The following is a 24,367-nucleotide window of genomic DNA, read 5'->3' on the forward strand; positions in this document are numbered from 1 at the left end:
CCTACTTAAGTCATAAAATAATAAAATCAGTATGTATAAAATACAATTGTCCCTAGGGTTGGGTATCGGGTTTTTTTTTCCGATACCGGTGCTAAACCGATACTTTTAAAACGGTACCAGTGCCTGAACCGATACTTTAAAAAGAAAAAAAGCCACAAAACGAAGTGGATGACATTAAAGAATGGCTTTTTATTGATTTTTTATTATTTAAATTGAACAATTTATAACAAGTTTAAAGTATACTTAAATATATAAATATAAATAAATACACAACACAATTTACTTAACAAATTCACAGTAAATCTAAAGCCACCTAACCCAACTACAACTAATTTAACACTGAATAACAGTTACAGTAATAACAGCAGTCGTCTGTATTCTTGCTCTGCTACAAACCAGCTTCAAGCTTCAGCTTTATTTTGCAGAAATATGACCATATTCTCTGGATAAATATATTAAAACGCATCGCCTTATTGTTACCTGCACACAAGGGCAAAGCTTCACAGGCAATGCATGAAGCACAGCTCGCAGAGAAGTCTCTCGCAAACCAAGCATGTTTTCAAGCACATCATGGCCAATTAACAATCACTATAAAGTAAGTGATCGGTGAACTGGGAGAAGGATAGAGGAAACTATAGAGTTACTATATAATGTGTGTCTGATATGAATAAAACATGTAGTCAAGTTATAACCGTCTGAAAGGAGTGTTTTTGCCGCTTCCATAGACATTTAAATGTCTGAAACCTAAAATAAACATGATGTGGTTGAAAACACTGAATAGTTGTGGTATGTGACGAGCGCTGATCGTGTGTGTCTCTGGCTCAGCGCCAGCCAAAGCGCAAAAGCACGTCTGAATTTAAGTGGCACCGAAATGAGGCACTGAAATCTATGAAGGTAAATTGATGCCTTAAAGAATCGCAAGCGCAGGGTAAGATTTGTGAAAGTGTACATAAGATTGCAAGCGTAAATTCAATTTGCATGCGCAAGATAAGTTTTGTAAAGGTGTAAATTGCCTTTCAAGTGTAAGAAAAAAATATTTGCAGCATTAAGTAAAGTAAGTATTAAGTAAGTGTAATTCATGTATTGTGAAACTGCAGCTTCATGTTAACGCAAAATAAACATGATCTGTATTCTTCTGACTTCCATTTTTCCGTGCTAAGACTATTGACATATTTCTTTCGCCAAGATACGGCCAAAATCATTGCACGACTGTGAACATCGATTTGCAAGCGAAAACATCAGAGTCAAGAACTGACCGTGTAAAACCAACTTTTGTGTAAAAAAATTAAACCGTTGCAAATGTCTAAATGACTTGTTGTGTACGTAGGGAAAAAAAGTTCCTGAAAGAAATTGATTTGTACTTTCTTTTAGCTGCGCTTAAAGTTTTGGCACGATTCTCTCACTCACTTGAGTTTTGCAAGCGCGAGGAGGAAGGCGGGTCCACCTTCTTCTTTAGCCAATCAAATGAGCTGATCGCTGACTCTCAATTTACCCTTATCTGATTGGTTCAATAAACACCCAGACGCCAGAACACATCTTTATCTTCATTCCGGTATATACCAGGGTTTCGGTACCCAACCCTATTTGTCCCACATTATATCAGGTGTTAGAAGAGTGATTCACCCTCATGCGAAATTCCCAATCGCATATATATAATTATAATTAAAATATATATTTATATATAATAATATAGTGTCATTTAAGTGTTTGTATACAAATCTGTTAATTTGTAACTTCAATATTAGTCGGCTAATGTAGTATCCACTGACTCCCATAGTTTACAACATTAGTTCAGAAATTTGTTTTCCTTAAGAAAATGTTCCATGTATTATACCTGATACATATCCAAAATAATCCTTATTGAATTGAATCGAAAATCTAATCGAAAGCTTGTGAATCGAAATCGAATCGAATTGTGAAATTGGTGTCAATACCCAGCCCTACTACTTAAGTCATAAAATAATAAAATCAGGATGTATAAAATACATTTTGAAATTCCCAATCGCATGGATTCCCATTGAGATGACTGGAGATTCACCGAACATCAGTGACTGAGATGTAGGGTTGGGAATCGTGAGACATTTTCCGGTTCCGCCTAACGATTCCGGTTCCGATTCCGGTTCCGCCTAACGATTCCGGTTCCGCCTAACGATTCCGGTTCCGATTCCGGTTCCGCCTAACGATTCCGGTTCCGCCTAACGATTCCGGTTCCGATTCCGGTTCCGCCTAACGATTCCGGTTCCGATTCCGGTTCCGCCTAACGATTCCGGTTCCATTAAAATTATTAAACAAATAGTGGTAAAGGAAAAAGGCACAATATGCAACGCAAACAATCCATTTTGTATTTATTACTTGCTCTAAAATTAATTTACTGGTTGGCAATGTCAAAAAAGTCTTGAACTGTACATATATTACAGTATTAATTAAGCCATTTTTGCAACACATTTTTTTTTCAAATAAACACCTCTGAAATTGTCTTATTACATTTTATCTCTCTGTCTCTGAATAAAACCAAGTTATAAATTATATTTATTACTTATATTTATGAATTAGTTGTATATTAATTTAATAGTAATTCAGTTATTCAGTGAACTTGTAAATAATTAATTGCAATTCAGCATTACAAAGGTAATTGTGCCTAAACGCTTACCTAAACCATGGTGACTCAACGGTTGACAAATTATATATATATATATATATTAGGGATGCACCGAATCCAGGGTTCGGGTTCGGATTCGGCCGAATATTGGGCTTTTTGACTGGGTTCGGTTTCTGCCGAACCTCAGAATTTTTTTCCACCGAACCCGAACACTAGGCTTGCACTATGCGCGCCCCGCTGGTCGAACGTAATGACGCCGCTGTTGAAAGTGAAAATGGAACTCATGAACAGAAAACGTGGCAGTATACTTTAAGTCAAAAGAAGGCGATTCAAGTTGAGCTACGCGTTCAATTTGCAATGCCGATTTGTCTCGTGATGACAAGGACCCTAAACAACAGCCGCTGTTATAACATTTGCATATGAAACATCCGAGAGAATACGAGTTGTGCATGAAGGAATCTACAGACAGCAGCCAAAATGTATTTTATTTTACCTTGCAAACAGCCTATAGATCTATAGATCAGATAAAATATAAATAAAATTAATAAAATAGGCCTACACTAAATATTTTTCACTTAAATAATTACCAAATTAAGATGACAAAACGAAAATACACTGAATCCGTAAGCTTTGAAGAACCGGAATTAGGTAAATAGGTAGATAATATACTATATATCTTTACATATACTATTCTCTTAAAACCATCATTTCGTTATTTTTACTAACCCAAATAATGATTCATCCGCTAGGTTGCACGGGAGGGGGAAAAAATAGCTTCCTTCCACTTAAGAGTTGAGCTCTTTTTATTTTAATATATCTCTTTACATAAATACTATTTTCTACTTTAAAAAAATAACTTCGTTATTTTACTAACCCAGTGTTTTGTATGTGAATGCTGTTTCACGTGAATAATACCACAGGAGTGAAACACAAAGCTTTGTTTAGCCTAGAAAGGAAATAATGGTCAGATAGCACTTTTTAATTCTGTTTTGCGATCTGTATCTGGTCACTCGATTTTCCGTGAATTTGAACAATAGGCCTAGTCCATTTTATCCCAATGGACATGGACATCTCGTTTCTTTTCCCAAATCTTCACTTGCGTCGCACCCATGTTCGCAGGGGATTATAAACGTTTCTTCCTTTCGTTTGCTTATAATTAAGTCTATTATAACTTCACATCCTTTACTGTTGGAAAGTATAAAAAACACTGTAAGACGAATAGCCTTTTACTTCAAATTTTATTTAACACAGTTTGTTCTTGTTATTAAACTTGGTAAGGCGCGTCAAGTTTGGTTTATTTGAATTGCGCATTTCACACACACACACACACACGCCGGTGATTTTAGTTTCGTTTTCTCTGGCAGTGAATAATCAAACATTGTCTAAATGTCTTGACCCTGTGGAAAATAAAATCCGCTCTTCAGACCTTTTACAACAAGTGTTGCTTTGCAACATCAGTAGAACATATGATGACAAAGATATTCAAGAAGGTGTCTATTCAGTGTCCCATTCCTCTCAAAGCGCAGAGCGGTATATGACACATCTTTGCGGGGAAATAGTATGAATCAAATATTTTTCTAACTAATATTTAATTTTCATATATTCTTGAGGTTACCATTATTTACTGATAATCGTTTAGATGTTTTATAGGCTGTAGTGTGTTGTTTCACTGACGGAAGTGCTAAAATAAACACGCATGCTTATGGATGTTTCAGCCTCAAATGATTTCAAAATGTAGCTCTATATCTGGCATAGACTACAGTATTTAAAATAGCATATATGCATTAGTTACATTCTCAATTTAATTTACAGAGCAATCCCTGCTAAGTTTTTAGTTTAACTAATACGCTGTCAGACTCGCAACGGGGGCGTGGCATTACGATGTCGGCACAACCCTAGCGCGCGCCTCCTGCGCTCTCCGTTGGGTTGTTCTTTGAAACAACAGAGGACGACTCGGGGTAATTTTTCTATAAACCATCATGAAATAGCGTCGAGAAGAACATACACGACAATGTTTACTTTAGTAAACTTGACCAAAACAGTTAATGGCATCCCTACACTGCTGTGGACGTTGTTAACTAATGTGTTTACTTTGATAATGGACTGCGGATGGGAGTAGGATTCGGTATTCGGATTCGGATTCGGCCGAATCTTGACCAGTGGATTCGGTATTCGGCCGAACCCCAAAAATCTGGATTCGGTGCATCCCTAATATATATAGGCCTTTCACTATAAATCTGGTATAAGCCATGTGGCACTCTTTGTCAAATTGCTAGTGCAGCCTCCTTTGCATGTTATTAACTTTTCACATGTGTTACATTTTGCTTCATTATCATTCATTCTTTGGAAATGAATCCATACTTGTGACCAGAACCGTTTTCGTAACCGAAACTTAGGAATTTCGCGCGGTTCTGGTATTTTTCAAAAATCAGTTTCGGTTCTGCATAAGAATTGGTTCTCGGTTCCCAACCCTACTGAGATGTGTGTGTAAATGTGTGTGTCCGCAGGCAGCGGGAAGAGTGTGCGTCGCTCACTGAGCGCTCTGCAGAAAAGCCGCAAGGAACTGATTTTGGACAAGCTCAGAGAGCAGCTCATCAAGGCCAAGCGCTTCACTGTCAAAACGTAAGGCATCGTGACATCATCACACCAGTGTTTAAAGGGACAGTTCACCCAAAAATGAAAATTCTGTCATCATTTACTCACCCTCAAGTTGTTCCAAACCTGTATGAATTTCTTTGTTCTGTTGAACACAAAAGAAGCTAGAGTGAAGAATGTTTGTAATAAAGCAGAGAGAGCAACCATTGACTACCATAGTAGGGGAAGAAATACTATTGTTGTGAACTTTTATCTTCTAAAGTGTAGGAAACTCAGAAGATGAAGACCAGGGGCCGATACCATGAAGCCGGTTTAGCTGCTAGCCAGATATGTTTAAGCTTAGTTTGTGCCAATCCTGGGTTTTAGGTACCAATAAAGTGGTTTGGCTTTTAGCTGTGTTCATCTCCACAGTAACTTACGCTCCACAGCTAGCCTGCTCCAGGGCAGGTTATGTTCTGGATTAGAGATCGCAAACTGATATTGGACCAATCAGCTGTGAGCAAAGTGACACATATCTGATGCAATAAAGACACTGTTTCTACTCCAAATTAAAGGTCACTAGCTAATGGCTATTAAAGACTTATTTAAAATAATAATAATTTTGAATTATTTAAATATAATTTATGTAATTATTATACCCTTAATCAATTACACATGTATCATTTGAGTTAATCAATCATTAATAGGCATTTTGTTAATATTAAAATAAATAGCCTTTATAAAGGTCATACAAATAAGCTTTAAATTCAATAACTAAATCTATAAAAAAATTACATGTGAGCATAAATGTTCAATTCTCTCTACATATCAGATAAACTAACTTCATAACTTTTACTTGCATTGACGTATAAGATTTTTCTTAAAGTTGTCCTCGACAGCTCTTTTCTTCTGTGTAAATTTGTTTAAATTCTTAATATTTTTCAATCATGTATATTCTGCAGAAGAGTGAAGTGAATCTCAGTTTGACTGATCCATAGCCTGTGATTGGCTGTTCACTGCTGATGTCACAGCTAAACTCCTAAACTCAGGATCAAAGCCTGAGTTGACAGAGAAAGCTGATGATCAGCATCATGGGACCAACAAAGCCTGAATACATTGGTTTGGTTTTGCCTAACTCGAAACTAATCCTGTAACCCTGACTTTGTTAAACTTCCATCATGGTACAGGCCCCTGGAGACTTCGGGATCAAACAGAAGTTATTCTTTTAATGAGAACTCTCTGTGCTGCAGGTCGTCCGAACAGTCTGATTTAACAGTACAAAATAATGCAATTTATCTAGATTTCAGGGGAGGGATTATACAGCAGGGGAGGAGACATTCAAACAAAGGAATGCATATGTTGTGTAGCTAAAGGACACACCCTACTATGAAATCCCTACCAGTCCCATTGAATCAGCTTAACTATTCGCATGCTGATACTGGCCAGGAACTCCAATTCCAAGAGCCATCCCAGAGCCATTAAAGACAAAAGGGGCAACATCTGGGCTCCGAAAGGTGGGATCTCAGTGATCTCATTTAAAACACAATAGAGAAAACAGGTCTGGCAGGAAAAGAGACTCTTGCTAGAGCCTCTGAAATCAGTAAAACAGGTCTGGAAGATTTGCATAGCAGACTAATTCATCTCATATCATCATTTTTTACCTTAAATGCTAAATGCAATGTACTTTCTTAAAGGGTTAGTTCACCCAAAAATGAAAATTCTGTCATTAATGACTGAGCCTCATGTGGTTGGACACCCGTCAGACCTCCGTTCATCTTCAGACACAAATGAAGATATTTTAGTGTAAATCTGATGCTCTGAAAGGCCTCCATTGGCTCAATGCACTTTACACTCTCAAGACCCTTAAAAGACACTAAAGACATCGTTACAAAGTCCATCTCACTACAGCGGCTCTACAATAACTTTATGAACCGGCAAGAATAGTTTTTGTGCACAAAAAAACCCTAAATAACGACTTATATAGTGATGACGATTTCAAAACACGGCCTCATGAAGCTTCGAAGCGTTATGAATCAGTGAGTCGAATCAGCGGTTCGAGCGTTATGAATCAGTGAGTCGATTCAGCGGTTTGGAGCGTTATGAATCAGTGAGTCGATTCAGCGGTTTGAAGCGTTATGAATCAGTGAGTCGAATCAGCGGTTCCAGCATTATGAATCAGTGAGTCGATTCAGCGGTTTGGAACGTTATGAATCAGTGAGTCGATTCAGCGGTTTGAAGCGTTATGAATCAGTGAGTCGATTCAGCGGTTTGAAGCGTTATGCATCAGTGAGTCGATTCAGCGGTTTGAAGCGTTATGAATCAGTGAGTCGATTCAGCGGTTTGGAACGTTATGAATCAGTGAGTCGATTCAGCGGTTTGAAGCGTTATGAATCAGTGAGTCGATTCAGCGGTTTGAAGCGTTATGCATCAGTGAGTCGATTCAGCGGTTCAGAGCGTTATGAATCAGTGAGTCGATTCAGCTGTTCAGAGCGTTATGAATCAGTGAGTCGATTCAGCGGTTCAGAGCGTTATGAATCAGTGAGTCGATTCAGCGGTTCAGAGCGTTATGAATCAGTGAGTCAAGTCAGCAGTTTGGCGGTTTGACACGCGATCCGAATCATGATTCGACTCACTGATTCATAATGCTTCGAAGCTTCATGAGGCCGTGTTTTGAAATTGTCATCACTATATAAGTCGTTATTTAGGGGGTTTTTTGCGCACAAAAACTATTGTCGCTGATTCATAAAGTTATTGTAGAGCCACTGTAGTGAGATGGACTTTGTAACGACGTCTTTAGTGCCTTTTAAGGGTCTTGAGAGTGTAAAGTTGAGCCAATGGAGGCCTTTCAGAGCATCAGATTTACACTAAAATATCTTCATTTGTGTCTGAAGATGAACGGAGGTCTGACGGGTGTCCAACCACATGAGGGTCAGTAATTAATGACAGAATTTACATTTTTGGGGGAACTAACCCTTTAAATTTGTAATACCACACGTCAATGGTTGCTCTCTCTGCTTGGTAACAAACATTCTTCAAAATATCTTCTTTTGTGTTCAGCAGAACAAAGAAACTCACACAGGTTTGAAACAACTTGAGGATTAGTAAATGATGACAGAATTTTCATTTTTGGGTGAACTGTCCCTTTAACTCTTCAGTCTTCTGTTGTTTCAGGGTTCTGGATATCTACATTCCCATCAGGCAGTTCTTCTATAACCTGATCCACCCGGAGTACAGCGCGGTCACAGACGTTTATGTGCTCATGTTTCTGGCCGACACGGTCGACTTCATCATCATCGTGTTCGGATTTTGGGCCTTCGGGGTTTGTAGAGCTTCATACGGCAGATTCATATACGAAATCCTTACTTAAAGTTGCGATGTTGTGTGTTTTGTGTATGTTTTAGAGTGTAACCCCTTCATTTTCTGCACATTAGCTGATTTGTAGTTTTCATTTTGGGGTGAACTATTCCTTTAAAGGGATAGTTCACCCAAAAATGAAAATTAGCCCATAATTTACTCACCCTCAAGTCATCCTAGGTGTGTATGAGATTCTTCTTTCAGACGAATATAATCTGAGTTATATTACACAAGTCCAGGCTAATCCAAGCATTAGAATTGGATTCATAGTTGCTCTGTTTTTGAAGTCCATAAAAAGTGCATCTGCCCATCATATAACTGCTCCACGCGGCTCTGGGGTGTTAATAAAGGCCTTCTGAAGCGAATCGATGCGTTTGTGTAAGAAAAATATCCATATTTAAAACTTTATAAAGTAAACTTTCAGCCGACCGCCTTCCCTGTTCAATTTATGGAAAAATTGTTGAAAGTTCCCCTGTCAATCGAAAGACTAACGCCACCAGGTCATGACGTCACGAACACATCTTGAGTTTCACTTTCAACATTCAACACTTTTCCACGGAAGGCGGTCTGTCGAAAGTTTACTTGATAAAGTTTTAAATATATGAATATTTTTCTTACACAAACGCATCGATTCGCTTCAGAAGGCCTTTATTAACACCCCAGAGCCGCGTGGAGCAGTTATATGATGGACAGATGCACTTTTTATGGACTTCAAAAACAGAGCAACTATGCCTGGACTTGTGTAATATATCTCAGATTTTATTTGTCTGAAAGAAGAATCTCATACACACCTCGGATGACTTGAGGGTGAGGAAATCATTGGCTAATTTTCATTTTTTGGGTGAACTATCCCTTTAAACTCCATAACTGAAATGAAATCTCTTTCTCCACAGAAATACTCTGCGGCTGCTGACATCACTTCCTCCCTGTCAGAAGACCAGGTTCCCGAGGCGTTCCTGGTGATGGTGCTGATCCAGTTCGGCACCATGGTGGTGGATCGTGCGCTGTATCTGAGGAAGACCGTGATGGGAAAGGTCATCTTTCAGGTCATCCTGGTCTTCGGCATTCACTTCTGGATGTTCTTCATTCTCCCGGGCGTCACTGATAGGTCTCTATCGCTATACGACCAATCACAGCAATTCAATATTGATGGTGTTTAAAGGGTTAGTTCACCCAAAAATGAAAATTCTGTGATTAATTCCTCACCCTCATGTGGTTGGACACCCGTCAGACCTCCGTTCATCTTCAGACACAAATGAAGATATTTTAGTGTAAAGCTGATGCTGAGAAAGGCTTCAGATAGGCCTCCATTGGTATTCAGTACATTTACACTCACAAGACCCATAAAAGGCACTAAAAACGTCGTTACAAAGTCCATCTCACCACAGTGGCTCAACAATAATTTTACGAAGCGACGACAATAGTTTTTATGCGCAAAAAAAAATCTAAATAACGCCTTTATCCAGCTTGTTCTTGTCTTCCGTGTGTGTCTCCACGACGCACGCGCGAGAATATGAGCAGATCCGGCGTTCGGACACATGACCCAGAAGAGATTTGTTTACGAGCAGAGGAAGACGCGCGTATCTCAGCTGTTGAATTCTACACTGATCGTGCTTTAGGTCTCGGTGTAGTTCTCAAAATGGGGCTACAGTGAGCATTTCATGGATTCCCGAACGCCGGATCTGCTCATATTCTCGCGCATGCGTCGTGGAGACACACGGAAGACAAGAACAAGCTGGATAAAGGTGTTATTTTGATTTTTTTTTCGCACAAAAACTATTGTCGTCGCTTCGTAAAATTATTGTAGAGTCACTGTGGTGAGATGGACTTTGTAACGACGTTTTAAGTGCCTTTTATGGGTCTTGAGAGTGTAAATGTACTGAATACCAATGGAGGCCTATCTGAAGCCTTTCTCAGCTTTCAACAAAAATATCTTAATTTGTGTTCTGAAGATGAACGGAGGTCTTACGGGTGTCCAACGACATGAGGGTCAGTCATTAATGACAGAATTTTCATTTTTGGGTGAACTAACCCTTTAAGACGCTCTGATCTGACATATGATTGGATGCTTTAATCTCCTAGGCGTTTCAGTCAGAACACAGTCGCCCAGCTCTGGTACTTTGTGAAGTGCATCTACTTCGGTCTGTCGGCATATCAGATCCGCTGCGGTTACCCGACCCGTGTGCTGGGCAACTTCCTGACCAAGAGCTATAACTACGTCAATCTCTTCCTCTTCCAGGGGTGAGAAACCGCCACACTCCACTCACGGGGCGTCTATGGAAGCTTGATTCTGCCACAGCATAAAAACATAAATCCATCTGTTTATATCTAAACTCAGGAAAAACTAAGAATTGTGGGATTAAAAAGTTGCAATATTTTTTTATACAAACCTGCAATTGCAAGAAAAAGTTATCGAGTATCTCAGTGAAATATGAACACAATTGTGAGATAAAAAGATCAATTACCTTTATTTTTTATTCCATGGCGGAAACACGCTTTCATAGATGTCAATAATGTGTCTAAAATATGTTATTATATATTCACTATCATTTAAAAGTTTGTGTATTTTTCTGTAAGAAATTCATACTTTTATTCACCAAACACTGAAAAAAGTGACAGTCAAGACATTTATAATGTGATAAAAGATTATATTTCAGATAAACGCTGCTCTTCTGAACTTTATATTCATCAAAGAATCCTGAGAAATAAAATGTATCAGTTTCCAGCAAAATATGATCTGTTTTCAACACTGATAATAATCATAAGTGTGTGTTGATATGAGAATGATTAGTGAAGGGTCATGTGACACTGAAGACTGGAGTAATGATGATTTGATCACAGGATTAAATCACACTTTACTATATATTCACATAGAGAACAGCTGATTTACCTTATAATAATATTTCATAATTTTTTCTGTATTTTGACCAAATAAACGCAGCCTTAATGAGCAGAAGAGACTTTTAAAAACATAAAAAACGTACTTTAACTTTAATTACACACACAACGCGTCTGCTAGTGTCCGATTCACGACCTAATGACTCCTTTGAACCGAATCATTTTAACGACTGGTTAAAACATCTGATCTGCTCAACACTGAACTCACAAATCAGTTTAATCATTTACTCAGAACACAAGTGAGCTCACCCCATTTAGCAAGAGTGGATAGTAAGAATTAGTTTTAATTATCCACAGTATTTCAGTTTATTTCTGTTGACAATCTGTAGTAAAATAAATTGCCTAAAATCCTTTAGACTGGCGTGAGGTGAAACCAGTTGTTATTAGGCAAGGCAAGGCAAGGTAAGTTTATTTGTATAGCACATTTCATACACAGTGGCAATTCAAAGTGCTTTACACAGAAATGAAGTTAAAATAGTTATAAGTGAATAAAATAAAAATATACATAGTATAATAGTTATAATAGGAATTAAAAGGAAATTAAAAGGAAATAAAAATAAAGATAAAATCCCCTGTCTGGGGATATATTAGCTTTATTAAATTGCATATGGCAGGAAATTAGGCTATTTGTTAATTTTTAATGCTACTTTTTAATATTGATATGATTATATACCAAAAAAAATGTCTGTAAATAGTGTAAAAAATGAGGAACAAAAGAAACATCGATGTAAGAGATCATACATAATATGAGAGATCAAAATTACTAGCATTTCTTTAATTTATTGTCAGTATTGCGCTCGCAGATCACATGGGTAAGGTGTGTGTGTGTGTGTGTGTGTGTGTGTGTGTGTGTGTGTGTGTGTGTGTGTGTGTGTGTGTGTGTGAACCACCACCGAAGACCATTTTTGACCCAGGAAAAACCCTGTGATCGGAACCAAAGTGTGCAGGACTGTGCTCTCTGGAGCAGAGTCCTGCACGGGTCCGATTGTAAACCCGCACCCGCAGTGCTTAAACCCGCATCCGACCCGTTTTCCGACAACAGCACTAAATAAAATCCACACCCGACCCGCTTAAAATAGAACCGACACCCGACCCGCACCCGCAATAAAATCAGTTTAGCATATTACATTATAGACACACTTACAAAAATGTTTATTGCCAGCATACATAAGTTATTACACGACCATTAACTTAACGACAACTTCGGGACATTCTAAAACGCTTAACGTGGCTTAATGTAGGTAAGACACTGTTATTAAGAGACCAAACTCAGTAAACATAATATTAATAACGTATACTATGTACAAAAAATCAGATGAGCCCAAAATGTTTAAAAATTACACGTTAAGCGTTTTCCTCCCATAGAAAACCATTATAAAAAAACGCTCAACGTGGCTTACTGTAGGCTACTAAGACAGTGTTATTAAGAGACTAAACTCAGGAACCATAACAAAAATACTGTTCGATTGAACTGCGTGTGCTTGGTTTGGTTACCACAGTTAGCTGCGTGCTTCCTCAGCGATGAACTTCCACATCTTGACGACTGCAGTGCAGAGCGCGCGCGGTTGTGATTCTCCTGGGAGGGCGCGCGCCGCACGGCCACAAATAAACTGATATGGATTTTAAATTATTTTATCAACTTGAAATACAGGCAAGGCATATTTTTGTATATGCATATTTTTAGGAACACATCTACAATATACATGCATATATTTTTAGGCCTATATTCGTTTGCACGTGACTGTTTAAAACCCGTGTTTAAACCCGTGTTCTCCCTTGTCCGACCCGACCCGCACCCGTATCCGACACAGTAGGATGTTTTTCACCCGTTTCAGCAATATTCACCCGTGCTGGACTCTGCTCTGGAGTCCTCTCAAGCGGAGAGGGCTTCTACATTCCCATTGGTTGCCGCCAAACCACGTCATAGCTCATTATCATAAAGTTGTCCTCCTCGACGCCCAAATCGTCCAAGACACGCCGCTCTCGCCGCCGGCGGTGTGAACACACAGTTAGGCTTCATATCATCTCTACCAGCATCATCATAACATCCTCTTATTACTTTATGCCAAAGATGATTCACATTTGTTCCCAATACTAGACATAATGTTGAGTTTGCCATCTCTGAATGAGCAGTGTTGGGGAAACGCATTACAAGTAACTTGAGTTACGTAATAATATTACTTTTTCCAAGTAACTAGTAAAGTAACGCATTACTTTTCAAATTTACAACAAAATATCTGAGTTACTTTTTCACATTAATTTGATTGACAGCTCATGTTGAGAATAATAAGAGTAGAGGCGTGTGTGTGTGTGTGTGTGTGTGTGTGTGTGTGAACATGATGGTTATTGTAGTTCTAGACTAAATGTGAGCATTTATTTATCTCACTTGCACAATAAAGATTCTGTTCTCCTCAAAATGAATAAAATCAGTCAAATGCAAAATCAGAATACTATGCAAACCTCCAATAATTAAATAATTATTTTTATGCATAATCTACCTTTATATTTAATTTACCAAAGTCTTGCTGCTGACCTTTGATGATGAAAATAACTAGATTTTTTGTTTTTATGGGGAAAACTTTTTTCTCCTGCGTCCTATTCTCCATTATCCAGAGCTGCGCCCTCTAGTGTTCATGCGGGAATCTGCATTTTTACCTCAGCCTGGGGCGCATTATTTACATTTTGGTATAAAGAGGTCTTTACCGTTGCACAAAAATATAACTTTTTTGTTATATAAAAAAAAAAAACATAAACAAGCCCAGCCCAGGTGAGAAAAAGTAACGCAAAAGTAACGTAACGCATTACTTTTCTTAAAAAGTAACTCTATTAGTTACTTTTTAAAGGAGTAACGCAATATTGTAATGCATTACTTTTCAAAGTAACTTTCCCCAACACTCTGAATGAATGTCCAGCTTCCGGCTGGTGCCCTTCCTGACGGAGCTTCGGGCGGTGATGGACTGGGTCTGGACCGACACCACCCTCAGCCTGTCCAGCTGGATCTGTGTGGAGGACATCTACGCTCACATCTTTGTGCTCAAGTGCTGGAGAGAGTCGGAAAAGGTGAGGCTTCGTTCCAAACTGGGAATGCTGGGATGTGTCCGTCAGCCGGTCAGCTTCTGGCCGAGGATGCGCTGCACCTCTAAGTCTCCCGCTGGTGTTTTCAGAGGTATCCTCAGCCGCGAGGACAGAAGAAGAAGAAGGTGGTGAAGTACGGGATGGGTGGGATGATCGTGATGCTGCTCATCTGCATCGTCTGGTTTCCTCTGCTCTTCATGTCTCTGGTCAAATCTGTGGCTGGAGTGGTCAACAAACCCCTGGATGTGTCGGTCACCATCACACTGGGCGGCTTTCAGGTACTCAAATCACAGCTATTATCCTCAACTGAAGCCCAAACCCCCCAAAAATACAGACACATTGTACTTAAAGCCTTTATGTATTATGCCTTATAGAGATATTTATACGTTATAATGCATTATATCTTTTCATAAATGATTGTAACCAGTTTTTAAAATGCAGTATATTTGCAGTTCAATTCATAGATAAGTGTTATAATTAGGGCTGTCAAAAGATTAATCGCGATTAATCGCATTCAAAATAAAAGTTTGTGTTTACATAATATATGTGTGTGTACTCTGTTAATTATTATTTATATATAAATACACACACATTCATGTATATATTTAAGAAAAAAATATTATTTTTATATATAAAACATTTATATTTATATATATTATAGATTATATAAATGTATATACATGCAAATATTTCTTAAATATATACGTGAATGTGTGTGTATTTATATATAAATAATAATTAACAGAGTACACACACATATATTATGTAAACACAAACTTTTATTTTGGATGCGATTAATCGCGATTAATCTTTTGACAGCCCTAATTATAATGTATTATAACGGTGGTTACAATTATTCATAAGAATATACAATGCATTATAAGACATGATTGAGTCATTAAAATATTTGTGTTTTATATGCTTTAAACCTTTATATATCAAATCTATACATCATCATAATATACATATAATTAGTAGTGTTACAAAAAATGCATTACTTACTATATACACCGATCAGGCATAACATTATGACCAGTGAATAACACTGATGATCTCTGTTAGTGGGTGGGATATATTAGGCAGCAAGTGAACATTTTGTCCTCAGAGTTGATGTGATAGAAGCAGGAAAAATGGGCAAGCGTAAGGATTAGAGCGAGTTTGACAAGGGCCAATGAAGGAAAAGTGGAGAACCGGCCACAGGGTCATGAAGGAAAAGTGGAGAACCGGCCACAGGGTCATGAAGGAAAAGTGGAGAACCGGCTACAGGGTCATGAAGGACCAGAGGAGAACCGGCCACAGGGTCATGAAGGACCACTGGAGAACCGGCCACAGGGTCATGAAGGACCAGAGGAGAACCGGCCACAGGGTCATGAAGGACCAGTGGAGAACCGGCCACAGGGTCATGAAGGACCAGTGGAGAACTGGCCACAGGGTCATGAAGGACCAGTGGAGAACCGGCCACAGAGTCATGGAGGACCAGTGGAGAACCGGCCACAGGGTCATGAAGGACCAGTGGAGAACCGGCCACAGGGTCATGGAGGACCAGTGGAGAACCGGCCACAGGGTCATGAAGGACCAGTGGAGAACCGGCCACAGGGTCATGGAGGACCAGAGGAGAACCGGCCACAGGGTCATGAAGGACCAGTGGAGAACCGGCCACAGGGTCATGAAGGACCAGAGGAGAACCGGCCACAGGGTCATGAAGGACCAGAGGAGAACCGGCCACAGGGTCATGAAGGACCACTGGAGAACCGGCCACAGGGTCATGAAGGACCAGAGGAGAACCGGCCACAGGGTCATGAAGGACCAGAGGAGAACCGGCCACAGGGTCATGAAGGACCAGTGGAGAACCGGCCACAGGGTCATGAAGGACCAGAGGAGAACCGGCCACAGGGTCATGAAGGACCACTGGAGAACCGGCCACAGGGTCATGAAGGACCAGAGGAGAACCGGCCACAGGGTCATGAAGGACCAGTGGAGAACCGGCCACAGGGTCATGAAGGACCAGTGGAGAACCGGCCACAGGGTCATGAAGGACCAGTGGAGAACCGGCCACAGGGTCATGAAGGACCAGTGGAGAACTGGCCACAGGGTCATGAAGGACCAGTGGAGAACCGGCCACAGAGTCATGGAGGACCAGTGGAGAACCGGCCACAGGGTCATGAAGGACCAGTGGAGAACCGGCCACAGGGTCATGAAGGACCAGTGGAGAACCGGCCACAGGGTCATGGAGGACCAGTGGAGAACCGGCCACAGGGTCATGAAGGACCAGTGGAGAACCGGCCACAGGGTCATGGAGGACCAGAGGAGAACCGGCCACAGGGTCATGGAGGACCAGTGGAGAACCGGCCACAGGGTCATGGAGGACCAGTGGAGAACCGGCCACAGGGTCATGGAGGACCAGAGGAGAACCGGCCACAGGGTCATGGAGGACCAGTGGAGAACCGGCCACAGGGTCATGAAGGACCAGTGGACAATCGGCCACAGGGTCATGGAGGACCAGTGGAGAACCGGCCACAGGGTCATGGAGGACCAGTGGAGAACCGGCCACAGGGTCATGGAGGACCAGTGGAGAACCGGCCACAGGGTCATGAAGGACCAGTGGAGAACCGGCCACAGGGTCATGAAGGACTAGTGGAGAACCGGCCACAGGGTCATGGAGGACCAGTGGAGAACCGGCCACAGGGTCATGAAGGACCAGTGGAGAACCGGCCACAGGGTCATGGAGGACCAGTGGAGAACCGGCCACAGGGTCATGGAGGACCAGTGGAGAACCGGCCACAGGGTCATGAAGGACTAGTGGAGAACCGGCCACAGGGTCATGGAGGACCAGTGGAGAACCGGCCACAGGGTCATGAAGGACCAGTGGAGAACCGGCCACAGGGTCATGGAGGACCAGTGGAGAACCGGCCACAGGGTCATGGAGGACCAGTGGAGAACCGGCCACAGGGTCATGAAGGACTAGTGGAGAACCGGCCACAGGGTCATGGAGGACCAGTGGAGAACCGGCCACAGGGTCATGAAGGACCAGTGGAGAACCGGCCACAGGGTCATGGAGGACCAGTGGAGAACCGGCCACAGGGTCATGGAGGACCAGTGGAGAACCGGCCACAGGGTCATGAAGGACTAGTGGAGAACCGGCCACAGGGTCATGGAGGACCAGAGGAGAACCGGCCACAGGGTCATGAAGGACCAGTGGAGAACCGGCCACAGGGTCATGAAGGACCAGAGGAGAACCGGCCACAGGGTCATGAAGGACCAGAGGAGAACCGGCCACAGGGTCATGAAGGACCACTGGAGAACCGGCCACAGGGTCATGAAGGAAAAGTGGAGAACCGGCCACAGGGTCATGAAGGACCACTGGAGAACCGGCCACAGGGTCATGAAGGAAAAGTGGAGAACCGGCTACAGGGTCTTGAAGGACCAGAGGAGAACCGGCCACAGGGTCATGAAGGACCAGAGGAGAACCGGCCACAGGGTCTTGAAGGACCAGAGGAGAACCGGCTACAGGGTCTTGAAGGACCAGTGGAGAACCGGCCACAGGGTCTTGAAGGACCAGAGGAGAACCGGCCACAGGGTCATGAAGGACCAGAGGAGAACCGGCCACAGGGTCATGAAGGACCAGTGGAGAACCGGCCACAGGGTCATGAAGGACCAGAGGAGAACCGGCCACAGGGTCATGAAGGACCACTGGAGAACCGGCCACAGGGTCATGAAGGACCAGAGGAGAACCGGCCACAGGGTCATGAAGGACCAGTGGAGAACCGGCCACAGGGTCATGGAGGACCAGTGGAGAACCGGCCACCACAAAGCACAAATGCTTCAGGAATGGTTTGAGCAGCACAACAACGAGTTTGAGTCCAAATTCCCCAGATCTCAATCCAATCGAGCATCTGTGGGATGTGCAGAACAAACAAGTCCGATCCATGGAGGCCCCACCTCACAACTTGCAGGACTTAAAGGATCTGCTGCTAGTATGCCAGATACCACAGCACAGCTTCAGGGGTCTAGTGGAGTCCATGCCTCGATGGGTCAGGGGGACCAACACTATATTAGGAAGGTGCTCATAATGTGATGCCTGATCGGGAAAATAAAAAAATATTTTTTTTTAAATGTCAACAGTCCAATGTTTGTAGGAATACAATTTTATATAAATCAGGTTATTATTATATGAACAAACCCCTCAGTAAAAATATAGATATGAATAAATCTGTAATGTTGTTCTGTGTGGAGCTGCGGAAGTGCAGATGTCAGACTCACAGCCTCTAATGAGATGCATTGAGATTCAAATCTGAGGTTGAAGTACAACAAACACTTAAAAGTGTATTTGGGATGTTTATTTCCACTCATCTTAAACAGATTTTATGAAGAGCCGAATAGCCCACAATCTCAGAATTGAGCAATGCATGTAGATGATAAAATTATGTAATGTAACTCTAATGTGTGTGTGTGTGTGTGTGTGTGTGTGTGTGTGTGTGTGTGTGTGTGTGGACTGGTAATCCCTACGTTATGGGGACAAAATGTCCCCACAAAGAGGGCAATATCCGAAATCCTCGTCCTTGTGGGGACATTTTTTGGTCCCCATGAGGAAAACATCTTATAAATCAGACTAAGTGATGTTTTTTGAAAATGTAAAAATGCAGAATGTCTCCTGTGATGGGTAGGTTTAGGGGCAGTGTGTGTGTGTGTGTGTGTGTGATGGGTAGGTTTAGGGGCAGTGTGTGTGTGATGGGTAGGTTTAGGGGCAGTGTGTGTGTGTGTGTGTGTGTGTGTGTGTGTGTGTGTGATGGGTAGGTTTAGGGGCAGTGTGTGTGTGATGGGTAGGTTTAGGGGCAGGGGCAGTGTGTGTGTGTGTGTGTGTGTGTGTGTGTGTGTGTGTGTGTGTGTGATGGGTAGGTTTAGGGGCAGTGTGTGTGTGTGTGTGTGTGTGTGTGTGTGTGTGTGTGTGTGTGTGTGTGTGTGTGTGTGTGTGTGATGGTTAGGTTTAGGGGCAGGGGCAGTGTGTGTGTGTGTGTGTGTGTGTGTGTGTGTGTGTGTGTGTGTGTGTGTGTGTGTGATGGGTAGGTTTAGGGGCAGGGGCAGTGTGTGTGTGTGTGTGTGTGTGTGTGTGATGGGTAGGTTTAGGGGCAGTGTGTGTGTGTGTGTGTGTGTGTGTGTGTGTGTGTGTGTGTGTGATGGTTAGGTTTAGGGGCAGGGGCAGTGTGTGTGTGTGTGTGTGTGTGTGTGTGTGTGTGTGTGATGGGTAGGTTTAGGGGCAGGGGCAGTGTGTGTGTGTGTGTGTGTGTGTGTGTGTGTGTGTGTGTGTGTGTGTGTGTGTGTGTGATGGGTAGGTTTAGGGGCAGTGTAGGGGGATAGAATATACGGTATGTACGGTATAAAAACCATTGTGCCTATGGAAAGTCCCCATAAAACATGAAAACCCAACATGTGTGTGTGTGTGTGTGTGTGTGTGTGTGTGTGTGTTCCAGCCCATCTTCACTATGAGTGCGCAGCAGAACCAGCTGAAGGAAATCACAGACGCAGATTTCCAGACGTTCGTGACATCATACAAGTTCATCCCAGTAAGTGTGTGGAGGATCATCAGTGCAGAGCAGCTTCATTAACAAACTGTGTTCAAGTGTAGTGCAATCCCTTTCCCAGAGTGCACTGCAGTTTCTGGAGGCGTATACAGCGGAGGATGTGACGGTGGCAGAGCTGGAAGGAAGCTCGAACTCCCTGTGGACCATCAGCCCTCCCAGCAGGAAGAACCTAATGGACGTCCTGAGCAAAGAGGACCAGTTTCCTGTCACCATGTCCTGGAGCATCCAGAGGTACACACACACAGTCACATGACCACAGGATTCAGATCTGAATATGTGTATTTGATAAAGGTTTTTAATCAAATAAAATGATGAACATGTTCATTAGGGGGTCTCAGATCAGCTCTGGAAATGTTCATACCGTATGTTCATGCCCAAATATGTTTTTTGAGACGTTAAACACCACGAGCATCATGTCGCGATTTGATTTATTGTACAGCTTCCTCCTTTACATCAACATGTTTGTGCTAATTTAATATCCTCCAGGACAACACCCGGCTATGTTTTGTCTATATCCAAAGTTTTTCCATCCTATCCAGGGGTTCGCGACGGCGTTTCGCTTTCAGCTGACGTCTGTCTTGTCCGTCCGTCTCCATCTTTTTGTGATTTTTGCGTTCGTTCTCCCGCCTTCAATTCAATGCAGTCGTTTCCGGATCGCGTTTCCCCCCCCCTTTGTATTATTTATTTTTACTCAGTAACGGATGTGGTTTAAAATGTAGCGAAGTACAATACTTCAAACAAAACATACTTAAGTAAAAGTAAAATTACAGATTTTTAAATCTACTTAAAAAAGTAGAAGTACGCAGAAAAACTACTCAATTACAGTAACGCGAGTAAATGTAATTCGTTACTTTCCACCTCTGCCCTGGGGTAGGGATGGCTCGATACCACAATTTTGTCTTCGGTACGGTACCACAATCTAATACCGAAGTACCGATATTAAATCGATACTATACAGGGTCTGAATTTTGGCGCGGGTATTGCGCATAATTTGGCAAGTTTGGGGTTTTATGAAGCGGGAAATTACCACAAATGTTTATTATTAAATTAATCAACAAAGATTAATCACATCAAATCAGGCATTTGTTAACTATTTTGTAAGAAGTAATTTCAGCAATACTGCGCGTCTCCTTCTCTAGCTCTCAAAATTAGCAAATTGCTTCTGGCTTTAAAAGACATCGTTCTGTTGTGAACTTCTGTTGTTTCTTGAAGTAGAGACCAGGAGAACTTGGATAGGTTTTTCAGCAGGATTCTTTATTGAGGAAAACGTGCTGTCTTTCCGCTGAGGTTCCAAGTCTGACTAAAGCCAGTTGAACCTTGTATTTTATATACATTTCAAGGGGAGGGATTATACAGCAGGGGAGGAGACATAAGAAAATAGAGACACACCCCAAACATTCCTGTCTCATCAGCCATAATTCAATCAGCATAACTGTCATTCAAATGCATAGATGCTAATCCAATCACTCAGGCAGTATTGCTCTAAACTTGTCAAGGTAAATAGTCAGGAAGTGCATAAAGACAAAAGACTTAATGTCTCAAACACTTACACAGCCTGATGTAATCTCCTTAGAATTTCCTCATGTTTACGTCAAAATGTAAAACACAAATATAGATAATGTTTTCAGTTATATTCTACTACATTAGAACCTAGATATAACAATGTATACATTTGTAATCCCACAGTACCTACACTAAAGCAATCTGCGCGCTCAGATTCAACACTTTCACTGTCGCTGACGGAAATCACTTCCAAGCGATTTTATAGAATTTCATAATACAGGGTATGGGAGCTCTTTGAGAGAGTTTTCTTTGTGCTCATACCAACAACACACACACACACACACACACACAAGCCTAAAGAGCTCGCGCATTGCAAATTACGCTGTTTTTCCTTACTCAAATACACACAAAATGATGTCAAAAATGTCCATCTTTAGTGAGTCGTCACATAAACACAGTTGGTTTTGTCTTTCGCGAATGTAAATAGTGCAATAGTATGTGTGCAAATATTATGAAATCTAAACGGTTGAAACGAACACTGGAGATTTCATGATATTTAATCAATACGATCTTATGTGCGTTGACGAGTGTTAAAAGAAAATAAATGTCTAACTTTATAAGATGGTTTGAATTATGAACTCACCTGTCGATCTCTTAATGTCTTATACAAGACAGGACTGGCAAGTGAGCGATGCTTGGCAAGGTTTTTCAGCAGTTTTATAAGCAAAGTAATTCCAAATTTCACGTCTAATCCTCTCTTTATTAATGAGTTTTGGGGTTACCGTGGCTCCAAAACCGTGACATGAACCGGAAATGTATCATTAGTAGTAATATGCGTTGCGAAGTTCTTCATTTGGACATCTTTAAAGCAGATTTTTTTGCACCCTCAGATTCCAGATTTACAAATATTGTCCTATCATAACAAACCACACATCACTGGAAAGCGTATTTATTCAGAAAATGTGGTTTTGTGGTCCAGGGTGACACATGTGGTTTGATCATCAAACAGTGAAGTTCATCTGATTGGATGATCGATTGCTCCATCATCACACTCGTTTAGTGACGAGTCATTAAATTGTTCAACAATCACTAAGCTTATGCAATTAATTCACTCTGCTTGTAAGATTCGTTATTATTTTTTGAAATTCTTAATTTTCTATTTTAGACAACTGAATACGGGTAATATTCTTGAAACAACATTTGCGTTTATCTGATCATAACTCCAGTAATCAGTGTAATATTCCTCCAGTGTAGATCAGCTGTTCTCTGTGTGAATATACAGTAAAGTGTGATTTAATCCTGTGATCTTCATCATCATTACTCCAGTCTTCAGTGTCACATGACCCTTCACTAATCATTCTCATATCAACACACACTTATGATTATTATCAGTGTTAAAATCAGTTCATATTTCTGTGGAAACTGTCAAACATTTTATTTCTCAGGATTATTTGATGAATAAAAGTATGATTTTATTACTTTTGAACAGTTGTCAGGGTTCCCACTCGTCCTGGAAAACCTGGAAAATTGATGACAAATTTTCCAGTCATGGAAAATTAGAGAAAATGTAAAATGTCCTGGAAAATCTTGTTGTTGTCTGGGAAAAAGTTATTTCTTTAGCCGAGTATAAAGAGTTTATCGCTGGCCCAAACAATTAGCGCTAGTTGCAGAAAGCACATGTTCAGGAATGCTGAGTTTGATGCGTGTGAGTAGTATTTGAATAATGATGTTTAATAGCTAATGCTATAGCTGCTCAAATGTACGCAGTGAATGTTAACTCGTAAGCTGCTACCTAATCACATCATTTTGATATAAAGTCAGAATTGTGTGTTATAAAGTCAGAATTGCAAGATATAGTCAGAATTGCGTGATATAAACTCGCAATTCTGACCTTTTCTTCACAATTGACTTTTTTGCGCAGTTTCGAGTTTATTTCTTGCAATTCTGACCTCTTTTCTCAGAATTGTGAGATCTAAACTGCAATTGCAAGTTATAAAGTCCAATTCTGAGGAAAAAAGAATTGCGACAATTTTCACTTTTATATCACAAATATGTAAACTCGCAATTGCGAGAAAGTCAGAATAGCGAGATAAAAAGTCACAATTATCTATTCTGTGGTGTAAACAAGCTTCCATAGTCATAATGTATGATTAAGAGCTCATATTCAAAAATGCTGGATTGTTAAGTAATGACAATAAACTGTACAGCTTTTAAAGACTTAGAAAGCAATATTTGGCATGATCCTTGTCTTTTATTCCCGCTGTAGTAAAATTGAAAATGTCCTGGAAAATGGTTGCTGAAAAAGAGTGGGAACCCTGAGTAGTGTACTCCACACCATGCTAGGTCCATGGTAATTCTGGCTAGTGCACTACTGTGGCACATCCCAGCATGAATGACGGAATATATCCCATGATCCTCCTCTCTCCTGCAGGAATCTGAGTCTGGGAGCGAAGGTTGAATTTGCAGTGGACAAACACGTCACATATCTAGACATGACCACCAGACAAGAGCTGATCGCTTTACTCAATGGAACCAGAAATAAAGCGGTGTAAGTACAAACTCACACATGATCAATGTCACACTCGCTTAAAGGGGTGGTTCCGTGGTTTTTGTCTAGGCTTGGTTGTGTTTATGGGGCGCAGTATAACATGTCTTAATACTTCTTTTTTTTAAAAACGTCATATTTTTCTTATATTTTCCGCTGTCTCCACTGTCCTTTGAACGGCTCGTTTGCTTCCTGCTTCTGTGAAGCCCATCCCTCCGAAAAACACAATGGTCTTAGATT

The 24,367-nt window shown here is 41.1% G+C and overlaps 1 protein-coding gene across 3 annotated transcripts in view; it reads left to right on the top strand.

Annotated features, from left to right (window-relative positions):
- Positions 1-24,367, top strand: part of piezo2a (piezo-type mechanosensitive ion channel component 2a) — a 333,058-nt gene that overhangs the window by 300,235 nt on the left and 8,456 nt on the right. For all 3 annotated transcript variants that reach the window (XM_079805932.1, XM_079805930.1, XM_079805931.1), the window contains 9 exons: positions 5,107-5,221; positions 8,345-8,492; positions 9,421-9,635; positions 10,610-10,768; positions 14,338-14,485; positions 14,590-14,778; positions 19,969-20,061; positions 20,141-20,310; positions 24,014-24,130. In XM_079805932.1, coding sequence (XP_079662058.1) covers positions 5,107-5,221; positions 8,345-8,492; positions 9,421-9,635; positions 10,610-10,768; positions 14,338-14,485; positions 14,590-14,778; positions 19,969-20,061; positions 20,141-20,310; positions 24,014-24,130 — 1,354 coding nt within the window. The remainder of the gene's footprint in view (positions 1-5,106; positions 5,222-8,344; positions 8,493-9,420; positions 9,636-10,609; positions 10,769-14,337; positions 14,486-14,589; positions 14,779-19,968; positions 20,062-20,140; positions 20,311-24,013; positions 24,131-24,367) is intronic.

Source organism: Gobio gobio (genome assembly GCF_949357685.1).
Source record: "Gobio gobio genome assembly, chromosome: 23".
Lineage (NCBI taxonomy): Eukaryota > Metazoa > Chordata > Actinopteri > Cypriniformes > Gobionidae > Gobio > Gobio gobio.